At 47.8% G+C, this 12675-nt stretch overlaps 1 protein-coding gene and 1 long non-coding RNA gene across 21 annotated transcripts in view; both read left to right on the forward strand.

Moving 5' to 3' along the window:
* The window catches only part of LOC310827690 (uncharacterized protein), a 119633-nt gene that overhangs the window by 38856 nt on the left and 68102 nt on the right, over window positions 1-12675 (forward strand). For 4 of the 20 annotated variants that reach the window (XM_083704009.1, XM_083704024.1, XM_083704001.1 and 1 more), the window contains exons 3-4: window positions 109-190; window positions 695-777. The exons of 5 other annotated variants lie outside the window; for them this stretch is intronic. In XM_083704009.1, coding sequence (XP_083560135.1) covers window positions 109-190; window positions 695-777 — 165 coding nt within the window. Of the gene's footprint in view, window positions 1-108; window positions 191-694; window positions 778-1379; window positions 1507-1939; window positions 3483-10420; window positions 10690-11821; window positions 12101-12675 lie in introns of those variants that run through there. 11 more of the 20 variants (XM_083704006.1, XM_083704016.1, XM_083704021.1 and 8 more) reach the window with 6 other exon arrangements.
* LOC310827645 lies at window positions 5904-6368 on the forward strand. Its single transcript, XR_014556470.1, has 2 exons — window positions 5904-6045; window positions 6180-6368. It is a non-coding gene; the product is annotated as an uncharacterized lncRNA (long non-coding RNA).

Below are 12675 nucleotides of genomic sequence, written 5' to 3' on the forward strand. Positions count from 1 at the left end.
AATCCTCTACTAAGCTTTCGGAAAGCGTCCCCAAATGGATTTCCCTTTCTCATTCCTTTTCTAATATTTCTCTCCATCCTCTGTTCTGAATCCTTGTTGCTCTTTCAGGGAAAGATTATCTTTGCAGAAATGGGCCTGGATTCCTGTGAGGCAGAGAAGACTCCGTTGGTCACGAGAGACAGGCCAATAGGTAAGGAGGAAGGAATTTTTTCTCCCTTTGGTTGCATTTTATGGATTTAGGAACTAATCTCTGGGTTCCTTTCATCTTTTGGGGGAAGATACCTGGGGCCAAGAGAAGGCCCTCTTCCTGGTTCTCTGTAGCTTTACTCCTCGCAATGAGGGAACTGCCAGAAGGCCCTCGGAGCTGGACCTCAGTGTCCAGGCTGAAAGGTTGGTGTGGAGATGCTCCTTCAGGTCTACTGGGCCGAGGCTGTTTAGGGCTTCAAAGGTCAATACCAACATGTTGAATTGTGCTTGGAAACATACTAGGAGCCAGTGTAGGTCTTTCAGCACCAGTGTTATATGGTCCCAGCAGCTGCTCCCAGTCACCAGTCTGGTAGCCTCCTTCTGGCTTAGTTTCTGAGTCACCTTCAGAGGTACCCGCGCATAGAGCGCACCATCTGTAGTTAGAGGTGCACTGCTTCACCTCGAAGAAAAGCATGTGCTAATGGCCACTTCCCTTTGTCTCTCGCAGGTGACAGAATGATGCTGCCACGACCCCTTCTTCCATCTTTGCATGGCGGCAGAGGAGAAACATCAGCTCTGGAACCAGATCAGGTAGGGAGAAGGAGCATTGCGGGCAAGGAGGCTATGAGATGGGGCATCCAGCGTTTTCTCTCCTCCTTCTCTTGACTTCTATCAAAACTGCCCTGTACAGAGGCTTAAAATGCCAAGCAAAAACTTTATGTGCTGAGAATGATGAACAACCACCTTACCTTAACTAACATTTTCATATTATTTATCATCTTTATTTATTTAATGCTAAAATAGGCTTCCAAACAGTTGAGAAACCATAAAAAACTGTGGCCAGAATTCACCTCACAAGTCCCATCTGTTGCACTATAGGGCTTTCCCCCTCCTTCCCCTCCCTGTGACCCCCTGCACCCCTGAAGTTGGCTGTAGGACATGGCGAAGGTTTCCCCCTCCAGAACAGTAGAGGGGGAGAGGAAAGGGGGGAATGTTCAGCAGAGAGAAGGATCTGAAGAACACCAGGTGGAGTTCCACCCATTTACACAAAGATGAATACCCATCAATAAAGTACACAATAAAACAATCCCATTAAAACCGTAGGGCAACAAACAGACACAAAACAGCAGCACAAAGTGTAGAAGATGATCTTTCTGCTGTCTGAGAGCAAGACTTTTCTCTTCTTCTTTTAGGGTCTAGTATGCTTTGAAGATATAGCTGTTCATTTTGCAGACGAGGAGTGGGCGTTGCTGGATCCTGACCAGAGAGCTCTGCATAAAGAAGTCATGGAGGAGAATGGTTGGATCATGAACTCTCTCAGTAAGGCTCCCTGTTGGATCATGATATCTCTTTCGGAATTTAAGATCCCTTGGGAAGAATCTGTGAGAGGAGGAGACTTAGTCAGTTGTGGGAAGGCAGGGCCTTCAGTCCCCACCACTGGCTCATAGGGGCCAGACCCAGAGGGAAGTATTGCTGTGCTCACTAGGCCTGGCACTTCTGAGCAGCCTGTTGCTTCTCATGAAGAGTTAACTTCACTTACTCCGTGTGATTTATTGCTGCCCCACTCCTGACACTCAGATTCCAATACATATGTACATTAATGCCTGTCAACAAAAGCAGCGAAGCCTGTTGTAAGGCCTTACTATTAATTCCCTTCAGTTCTTCCCGTGTCCCAAGCATTAATTAGCAAAGTTCAATAACCCAGGTCTGCGTTTCTCTCTGAGGCTGTGATCCGTTTCTTTCTTTGTTGCAGATGCTGATGAATCAGAGATTAAGAACCAGGGAGACCATGACCATGTCTACACCATAGAGAAGCAATGTAAATATTCTGAGTGTAGTGAGAACTTCAGTCAAAGTTCCCATTCCACTTCCCTCCAAAGAAATCCATTGGGGAAGAAATCCTATCAATGCTTGGAATGTGCAAAGAGCTTCAGTCGGAAAGAGAGTCTCACTTCCCATCGAAGAATTCATACACGGGGGAAACCCTATCAATGCATGGAATGTGAGAAGAGCTTCACTCAGAGTGCCCATCTCACAACCCATCAAATAAGTCATACAGGGGAGAAACCATATCAGTGCTTGGAATGTGGAAAGAGCTTCACCCGGAAGAAAAGTCTCACTTCCCATCAAAGGATTCATACAGGGGAGAAACCGTATCAGTGTTTGGAATGTGGACAGAGTTTCACCTGGAAGAAAAGTCTAACTTCCCATCAAATAATTCATACAGGGAAGAAACCATATCAGTGTATGGAATGTGAAAAGAGTTTCAGTCAGAAAAAGATTTTCACTTCCCATCAAAAAATTCATACAGGGGAGAAACCATATCAGTGCATGGAATGTGAAAAGGGTTTCAACTGGAGGGAAAGTCTCACTTCCCATCAAATAATTCATACAGGGGAGAAACCATATCAGTGTATGGAATGTGGGAAGAGTTTCAGTCGGAAAGATAGTCTCACAATACATCAAAGAATTCATACAGGGGAGAAACCATATCAGTGCTTGCAATGTGGAAAGAGCTTCACCCAGAAGTTCTATCTCATAGTCCATGGAAGAATTCATACAGGGGAGAAGCCATATCAGTGTATGGAATGTGGGAAGAGTTTCAGTCGGAAAGATAGTCTCACTTCCCACGAAAGGGTTCATACAGTGGAAAAATCATATTACTGTTTGGAATGTGGGAAGAGTTTCAGTCGGAAAAAGAATCTCATGGCCCATCAAATGATTCATCCAGGGAATAGACCATATCAGTGTTTGGAATGTGGGAAGGGGTTCTTTCGGAGTGCCCATCTCACAACCCATCAAATAAGTCATACAGGGGAGAAACCATATCAGTGCTTGGAATGTGGGAAGAGCTTCAGTCGGAAGTTCAATCTCACAGTCCATGAAAGAATTCATACAGGAGAGAAACCATATCAGTGCATGGAATGTGAACAGAGTTTCACCTGGAAGGAAGGTCTTACTTCCCATCAAAGAATTCATACAGGAGAGAAACCATATCAATGCTTGGAATGTGGGAAGAGCTTCGGTCAGAAGACCAGTCTCATAGGCCATCAAAGATGTCACAGTGGGGAGAAACCAGACAATGGCTGTATATGAATAATTTTCAGAGACTTTGATTAATATGTTCAACGCGGGCCCTGAGTTCCACTTCTGAAGGCCTTCTGCCAGTTCCCTGATTGTGGGAAGTGAGGTTACATGGAACAAGGCAGGGGGCCTTTTTAATAGTGTCACCCGCCTTGTGGAACTCCCTCTTGTTAGATGTTAAGAAAATAAACAGCTATCTGACTTTTAGATAAGGAAGTTTTTAATGTTTGGTAGTTTTACTGTGGTTTCATGAATTGTTAGAAATAATAACAATAATGGTAATGGCTTTATAGGTCAAAACCTTTGAATTGGGTGTGGAAGCTAATTGGTCTCCAGTTCAGTTGGGCCAGGATCATTAATGCCCGTCAAAATAGGTCGTAAACACTGTAATAAGTAGAGGTCCCTCTCCTTAGGACAGACAGAACTGGGCAGAAGACTAAAGGGATTCCTTCCTTCTGATCTCTTGAGGGATTCCTGAGAGCCCAGGGGGATGAGCCAGACTCAGCTGGCCCAGAAGCAGGAAGGGGCCAAGCCATCCAAACGGGGAGCAGTGGGGGGTTGATTCCGGGCCGTGTCTAGCCCTCCTGGAAGGGAGGTGACCCCGCCAAATGTGATGGCAACTGAGGGATTTCTGTGAGATGAATCTGCCTGTTTTCTCCTGCCTTTTGGTGCTTTTGGTCAAGGAAGGAATTTAGAACTGTGGTTGACTGAGTACAATTTTCACACCAGGCTGGGGGGGTCGGTTCTAACCCTGGGGTCCTCAAGAGCTGCTCTCCCTCCTCCCCCAGGAAAGAGCCCCCATCACCTTGGAGTGGCCCCATGTGCCCAGGCCATTAGACCATTTCAGGCCCCAGGTGTCCAGCATTGCCCTAGCAACCTCGCCTTCAGTGAGGAAGAGCACCCCCAAATCCCCTTCCTGGGTCTCAGATAGCTTCACGGAGAGCTGATTTACACTCTGCTGCTAAAACCTCCTGCCATTTCTTCCACTTTCAGGGTCAGGTAAGGAGAGATGCCATGCAGCGTAAGAGGGGGGAGATTCGCAAATGCAGAAGACTCAGAAACCACGCCTAATACATTCTAAAAGGTTAATGAGAGTTAAAGTGGAGCATTATTGAGACAGCAAAGTCTGCTTCCTTGCTTCCCTCCCGGCCACCAGGAAGGCTCCATGATGAAGAAGAAGAAGAAGAAGAAGAAGAAGAAGAAGAAGAAGAAGAAGAAGAAGAAGAAGAGTTTGGATTTGATATCCCGCCTTTCACTCCCTTTAAGGAGTCTCAAAGCGGCTAACATTCTCCTTTCCCTTCCTCCCCCACAACAGACACACTGTGAGGTGAGTGGGGCTGAGAAACCTCAGAGAAGTGTGACTGGCCCAAGGTCACCCAGCAGCTGCATGTGGAGGAGCGGAGACGCGAACCCGGTTCACCAGGATTACGAGACTACCGCTCTTAACCACTACACCACACTGGCTGAACCCTCACCAGTCTTGGTTGCATTGGACCATAATTTTCCTCCCCTCCAGCCATCTCCCAGCTTGTTTCCTCGCCCTAACCAGGTCTAACTCTGCACTGCAGAAGAAGCCTTTTCTTTTCTCTGCCCTCCATCTTCCTGATTGATTGATTGATTGATTGTGTGAGTCAGGCTTCCATTTTCACTGTTTGTGTATTTTTATGTCTGTCTATTCAGCCAGTCCTCAGGGACCCCCAGGGAGGAGGATCGTGGCCTTGAGGGCATGGGGCCAATGGAGCTTGTTCTGTCGGGGCTCACTTGTGGGGCGATGGCTGTGCCGGTGGGCAGGCTGCCCCACTTGGCTCTGTCAGGGTGGCTGCCAATACCTCAGGCCACACTGCTGTCCTGACCCAGAGGTCCCCTCCCCAAAGTGGATGAAAGGAAACCTACCTTGACCCTTTCCTGGCTTTGCAGTGAGGAAGGGGGCAGGACCCCCTGCTCCCTGACTTCAGGGTCCCCCCATGCATGGGCAAAGCACATACACTCCAACATCTCACTGATTCAAATAGGGACGTCCTGTGCCCTAGCCACTCTAGGCAGCTTCCAACATATATGAAAACATCATAAAACGTTAAGCAAAAATGCTTCCCTATGCAGGATTGCCTTCAGACGGCTTGGGGGTTGGATAGCTCGGCATCTCCCTCCACACATCTCCAATGAAAACAGGGACGCCCTAAAGGAAAATGGCTCCTGCCAACCTAGCAGTTTGAAAGCACGTCAAAGTGCAAGTAGATAAATAGGTACCGCTCCGGCGGGAAGGTAAGCGGTGTTTCCGTGCGCTGCTCTGGTTCGCCAGAAGCGGCTTAGTCCTGCTGGCCACATGACCCGGAAGCTGTACGCCGGCTCCCTCGGCCAGTAAAGCGAGATGAGCGCTGCAACCCCAGAGTCGGCCACGACAGGACCTAATGGTCAGGGGTCCCTTTACCTTTAAGGGAAAATGGGGCATTCGGGGATAAAATCAGAAACCAGGACAGCTTCTCTAAATCAGGGACAGCCCTGGAACATAGGGGCACTTGGAGGGTGTGTGAACAGGCCCTGCATGCACACACCCCTACTGCCCTGCGACTCCCCCTTCTCCCCAATGAAGAAGAAGAAGACGACCTAGGCCACCCATCTATTTCTTTGAAAGCAGGCGTTCCAGAGGAGCCCAGAGCATCGCGCACAGCCAGAGACGCTTTATTTTGAGGGACCCTCCTGGCTGGCCTCTGAGCTGCTCCCTCCCTTGGCCAGGAACAGGAGGAGGAGCAAGCAGGGGGAAAGGCTCTACAAGAAGTAGGCAACCCCACCCTAGAGGGAGAGGGTTGGAAGAGAAGTATGTGTGTGGGGGGGGATCCTCTTTGGCATTATGAATAGCCATAGAAGAAAAGCTCTGGTGCAGAGCATTAATCTCTTCCATCTCTTCTCAGGCAGAAGGTTCTAGGGGTTGCGCCAACCTTGTGGGGTCGCACCATTGTGGAGCTGGAAAACCTTTGTTGAGCATCTGACACCTGGCTATGAAACCTCACCCGTCTCCTCAGGGGAACCTCCAAGGAAGCAAAATCCACCACCATCTTACCACCAGAAAGTTCTTCCTGATAAAAAAATTCCTTCCAGTAGCACCTTAGAGAGCAACTAATGTTTTGTAGATGGTATATTATAGATGGTACATTACACCGGCAAAATTGGCAAAAATGTATAAAACATGTAACAAGTGCTGGAAATGTAAAGAGAAAGAAGGAACATTCTACCATTCGTGGTGGGAACGTAAGAAAGTACTGTAAAGAGTTTCTGGGAAGCAATATATAATGAATTGAAAAAGATGTTAAAATATACTTTTGTTAAGAAACCAGAAGCCTTTCTTTTAGGGATTACAGGAAAAGAAATAAGAAGAAAAGACTATAAACTCTTCCAGTATGCAGTTACGGCAGCAAGAATTTTATTGGCCCAGAAATGGAAACAAGAGGAAATACCAACGATTCAAGAATGGAGAATGAAACTGACTGACTATGCGGAACTGGACAAACTGACTGGGAAAATAAGATATGCCCGAAACCAAAAGTTCATCGAGGATTGGGGAAAATTTGTAGATTATCTGAAAAATATATGTGATGTGCAAACAACGCTAGTGGGGTTTCAAGAAGCACTGTAAAATTTTAAGAGGTATTGTTAAAGGAAAATAGAAAAGGGAGGGAAGACAAATGGCTATGCAATTAAAGGAATGCGTATTGAAGGGTAAAAATGGATGATTACCAGAGAAGCTGAAGGAAGACCAAAATTTGTACCTTGTTAAAATCAGTTAAAATCTGGATAAAATTGTATGATTGGATTGAAAAATAATAAAAATTTATTATAAAAAAAAATAGAGACCAACTAAGTTTGTTATTGGTATGAGCGTTCATGTGTATCTGAAGAAGTGTTCATGCACATGAAAGCTCATACCAATAACAAACTTAGTTGCTTCTCTAAGGTGCTACTGGAAGGATTTTTTTTAATTTTTTTTTTACTCCGGCAGACCAACACGGCTACCTACCTGTAACTTCTTCCTCATATTTAGTCACAATCTCCTTTCTTGTTACTTGAAGCCTTGGGTTCAGGTCCTCCCCTCCAGAGCAGCAGAAAACAAGCTTGCTCCATCTTCCATGAGACAGCCCTTGAGATATTGGGAGGCGGCATTCGCATATTTCATTCTGCCAGATCTCAGTGAGGAGTAAGAAGACAAATAGTTCCTGCTTTTTTGTCACTGAAGATGGGAGACGCTATATCTGCCCCAGTAAATATTCATATTGCTTTTTAGTTGTGTTTTAGTTCCTTCTCTTATCCAGCATATTATATTGCATTGCACTTTGAATTTTGTGGAATATGAAAAACTACAATGTGTAAGATACAAAAGGAGCAATAAAAAAAATACAATTAAATATCATGCAGCCTCTAGCAGAGAACATTGGCTAGGGCCTGGGGCTGATAACATTGAGGTCGTGGGTTCTGGGACAGCTGCATATTCCTGCATTGCAGGGGGTTGGACTAAATCTTCAGAGCCCCTTCCCACTCTACAATTCTGGGATTCTGCCACAAAAGCTACAATAAACTGAATGAAATCATTAAGTGGCCAGAAATTTTCAAGTGGCTTCTGGTGGTGGGAGTTTGGAAAACCCTGCCGTAAGCTGTGCTGAGCACTTGGGCTGAGAAGCAGCATGCGCACCACCTCAAGGTATCCTTACACATCTGTCCAGTTGTGGGCCAGCGTGGTCCGGGATTGGTATGAGTCCAATGGGCACCTGGAGAGGAGGTCGCTCCAAGGAGACACCAGCCAGGTCCCGGAGGGGGGAGGGGGGAGACTTCATCAGGCAAGGCCTTCTTCCACCTGCCTTGCTCCACCCTCTAGTCTCTGCTTCTCAATGTGTCTTGTATTATTTTATGTACTGTGGCTTGCCGTTGTTTAATAATAATAATAATAATAATAATAATAATAATAATAATAATTTATTATTTGTACCCCGCCCATCTGGCTGGGTTTCCCCAGCCACTCTGGGCGGCTTCCAACAAAGATGAAAAATGCACTAAAATGTCACATATTAAAAACTTCCCTGAACAGGGCTGCCTTCAGATGTCTTCTGAATGTCAGGTAGTTGTTTATCGCTTTGACATCTGATGGGAGGGCATTCCACAGGGCGGGCGCCACTACCGAGAAGGCCCTCTGCCTGGTTCCCTGTAACCTGGCCTCTCGCAGTGAGGGAACCACCAGAAGGCCCTCGGAGCTGGACCTCAGTGTCCGGGCAGAACGATGGTGGAGGAGACGCTCCTTCAGATATACTGGGCCGAGGCCATTTAGGGCTTTAAAGGTCAGCACCAACACTTTGAATTGTGCTCGGAAACGTACTGGGAGCCAATGTAGGTCTTTTCTTCTTATTTCTTTTCCTGTAATCCCTAAAAGAAAGGCTTCTGGTTTCTTAACAAAAGTATATTTTAACATCTTTTTCAATTCATTATATATTGCTTCCCAGAAACTCTTTACAGAGTGGCGGGGGCGGACCATCCAAATTGGTCCCACCTCCCTGCAGAGGGGATGGGTTGCAGAGAAGTCCAGTTGCACCAGGAAGTGATCTGACCATGGCACTTCTTTTGTTTCACTTTTACTTAGTGTCAGATCACCAACATCCATAGAGGTAAACACCAGGTCCAAGGCATGTCCGTGGCTATGGGTTGGGCCAGACTTATTCAGGGACAGCCCCATGGAGGCCATGCTTTCCACGAAGTCCCGAGCCGCCCCTTGTAAGGTCGTGTCGGCATGGATGTTAAAATCCCCTAGGATGACCAAGCTAGGTGTCTCCAGGAGAACATACACCACGACCTGGAGCAGCTCAGGCAGGGAATCCTTGGTGCAGCGGGGAGGTCGGTACACCAAAAGGAATCCTGTACTGCCCCTATTGCCCAAATTCCAGAACATGCACTCGGAAAATTGGGTCTTCCCAATAGGACGCCTGGTGCCAACTAATGACTTCCTAAAAATCACTGCAACCCCCCCTCCCCGCCCACATGACCTGGGTTGCTGTGCGTAAGAGAAACCTGGTGGACAAGCAGCGGCAAGGACAGGCCCATCTGCTTCTCCAACCAAGTCTCTGTTACACATGCCAGGTCAAGTCCTCCATCCATGATCAAGTCATAAGTCTTATGAATCATTGACCCGGCATTGCACAGCAACACTTTCAGGTCATGTGGGTATCCCTTGCTGATTCTAGTATCCATCCGGTCAGGACCAGACCTGGGGGCAGGGATAGTCCTCAGACAACGACTAAACCTGCCTCCTCTGTAATGACATTGATTATAGTTTAGAAATTAGTGTAACTGTTGAGTGGATTTCTATTTAACTTTCATATGTTGATATTATTATTACTATTATTTTATACTATTATAATGATCATTGAAGGGATGTGGGTGGCGCTGTGGGATAAACCACAGAGCCTAGGACTTGCCGATCAGAAGGACGGTGGTTCGAATCCCCTGCTCGGTCCCTGCTCCTGCCAACCTAGCAGTTCGAAAGCATGAAGTGCAAGTAGATCAATAGGTACAGCTCTGGCGGGAAGGTAAACGGCGTTTCCGTGCGCTGCTCTGGTTCGCCAGAAGTGGCTTAGTCATGCTGGCCACATGACCCGGAAGCTGTACGCCGGCTCCCTCGGCCAATAAAGCGAGATGAGCGCCGCAACCCCACAGTCGGCCACAACTGGACCTAATGGTCAAGGGTCCCATTACCTTTTAATGATCGTTGAATGTTCCTTTTTTGATGTAGGTTGCTTGTTTTAAAGTTTTGTTTTATTATCACATTTTTGCCTTGCATTAGATTGTTATAAGATGTACATTTTTTGTTTCTTCAGCTTGTAAACCACCTTGAGTACTGTAAGATAGAAAGACAGTATACAAATGAAAAATGAGGATGAGGATGATGCTGAAGGTGCCCTCCTTGCGGAAGCTCAGCAGGTCGATGGTGACAGTTTGCAAACTGGTGTTCCAAATTGCTGCGAGGGTTTTCTTGCTCTTTTTCCTCCACCTCTCTTATTCTAGGATTCTAGCAAGGGGTTTCCTGCTCCTTGTACAGATTCCCCCCACTGCCAGCTGCTCCTTCTGTTCCTGGCCAAGGGAGGGGGCAGCTCAGAGCCCAGCCAGAAGCCCCCCCCCCCAATAAAGCCTCTCCTCCGGGTGTGCGCAATGCACAGATCTGCTTTGGAGAGAGGAAGAAGAGGGGGAGCTTGGTGCCCCCGGCTTGCCAAGGGTTAAACGGAGCCGAGCTGGATTACTAGAGAGGAGAGGAAATAAAGGCGGGGGGGGGCAGGTCCCTTGGAGCAAAAGCACCTCCTTGCAAAGCCCGTCCCTGCAAAGGGAGGCTGGTGCTTTTTGTCTTGTCTGCGGCGCAAGCGCTGCCTCCGTGGCGCATTCCGGGATCTGGTGAGTCTGGGGGAGAAGCGGGGGCGGGGGGTCCCAGGGCTGCAGGGGAACGAGGCATGGGGGGGGCGCTGTTCAGCTGAGGCAATGGGGGCCCCCCAAGTCAGGAAGCAGAGGGTCCTCCCCGCTTCCTCTCTGCAAAGATAGGGAGGGGGCGAGTGTGCAGGAGCTCTGCAACTCTGTTCTTCCAGGGTGGCAAGACGCTGCCATTTTGGGGAGAACATCATGGAATGCAGATAAGCCCGTTTCAGATTTGTGAATCGGTCACACTTGTCGGCGGGGGTTGTAGCCAGAAGGAAACAGTCGGGCATGAAAGATACGCAGAACAACAACAATGAAAGCCTGACGTTTGCCATTCGATGTTGGAAAGTCGAGGGCGGACAAAAGAAAGAGCTGCGTCATGGGGCAAAGAGTTAAACCGAGGGAACTCCCTCCCACTGGAGGATGGGATGGGCACCAATCCAGACGGCTTTCCAGAGAGGAGGAGGAGGCCAATGCAGGGAGGAGGAGAGGGATGTGGGTTGCAGTTCTGTGCGCTTTCCTCTCAGGTCCCAGAGTGAGCTTTGAAGCATCTTCACCCGGGTGGAGATTCTCTGCATCTGTTCCTAGCTGCTGCTACCAAAGTGATGGAGGAGGAGATATTAAAATACAGTAATGCATCAAACATTAAAAGCTTCCCTAAAGAGGGCTGCCTTCAGATGTCTTCTAAAAGTCAGGTAGTTGTTCTCTTTGACATCTGATGGGAGGGCGTTCCACAGGGCAGGCGTCACCACCGAGAAGGCCCTCTGCCTGGTTCCCAGTAACCTCACTTCTTGCAGTGAAAGAACAGCCAGAAGGCCCTCAGCGCTGGACCTCAGTTCAGATGCTTCTGAACTCCAATTGCTGGAAAACCACAGGCAGGGAGAAAGTTGCTCTTGCACTCGGATCTTGCTGGGGGGCTTCCTGGAAGAGGCCCCTGTAAGAACAGGAGGGGGGACTCAATAGGAAGTCCCATTGGCCTGATCCCGCAGGACTCTCTGATGCTGAGTTCCTCCAGATGCAAGCCAACCCTCCGTTGGAAAGAAGGGAAGCTTTCCCAACCACCCATTCATCCCACAGGGGTCTTCTCCAGACTTTGACACATGCAGCCTTCCAGGTGTCCCCAGGATCTTTGGAGGCTGAACAGAAAGCCCTGCTGAGAAGCCCTAGAGGTCTCCCCATCCAAGGAATCCAAGGCAGGAGAGGAAAGGAACCTGAGATGGGGGTGAAAGAGGCAGCTTCCCCCCATTGCTGTAGCTACTGGAAGACCCTCTCCCCATCAGCTATAGTTCCCTGGATTCCCTGGCACACAGGACAGACTGTTAATGCGCACTTGGGGTGTGGCTCCTAGCAGCTCTCAGCATCCGTAAGAAAGTACAGATCCCAGGATTCTTAGGTAGGAGGAAGCCAGTGCTCTCTAAAGTGGGATAATCCTGCTTTGCAGATGCCGCACATATGGGGATCTGGGAGTGAGTGTTGTCTTTTTCCTTCCCTTTTGGAATACTGGTTTATTGGGTTTTATAAACAAGGATCACAGGAGGAATAAAGGATACAAATAAATAGACCGAGTGTTCTCTTGTCATCTGTGCATCACAAAAACCGCACAGTAAGTTTATGGGAATGTCTACAACACCTGGATCATTATTAGTGTACGAGTTCTTGGTTCATGAATTGGTTTAATCGAAACCAGAAAAGGGGGAGACAGGAGAGAGCAGAGTTCACAGGTCACAGTCCACATTTCCTGGCCAAACGCCTCGTCAGGAGCCCTTGGAGTTAGTTGTGCTTAGGTCAAGTGTGAGGCAGAGTCGTTTTTTTTATTTTATGTTACCAATAAAACAATGTTAAGGTGCAGATCAACCACACTGAGCCAAATGGTGTTTCTGGAGGCAGAAATCCTGGATTTAGAAGGTCATGACTTAAAATTCAGCTGGCCTGCATGTCTTGATATGGGAAGGCAAAAATTTATAGAAG

The sequence above is a fragment of the Podarcis gaigeae genome (genome assembly GCF_964106915.1).
Source record: "Podarcis gaigeae genome assembly, chromosome: 12".
NCBI lineage: Eukaryota > Metazoa > Chordata > Lepidosauria > Squamata > Lacertidae > Podarcis > Podarcis gaigeae.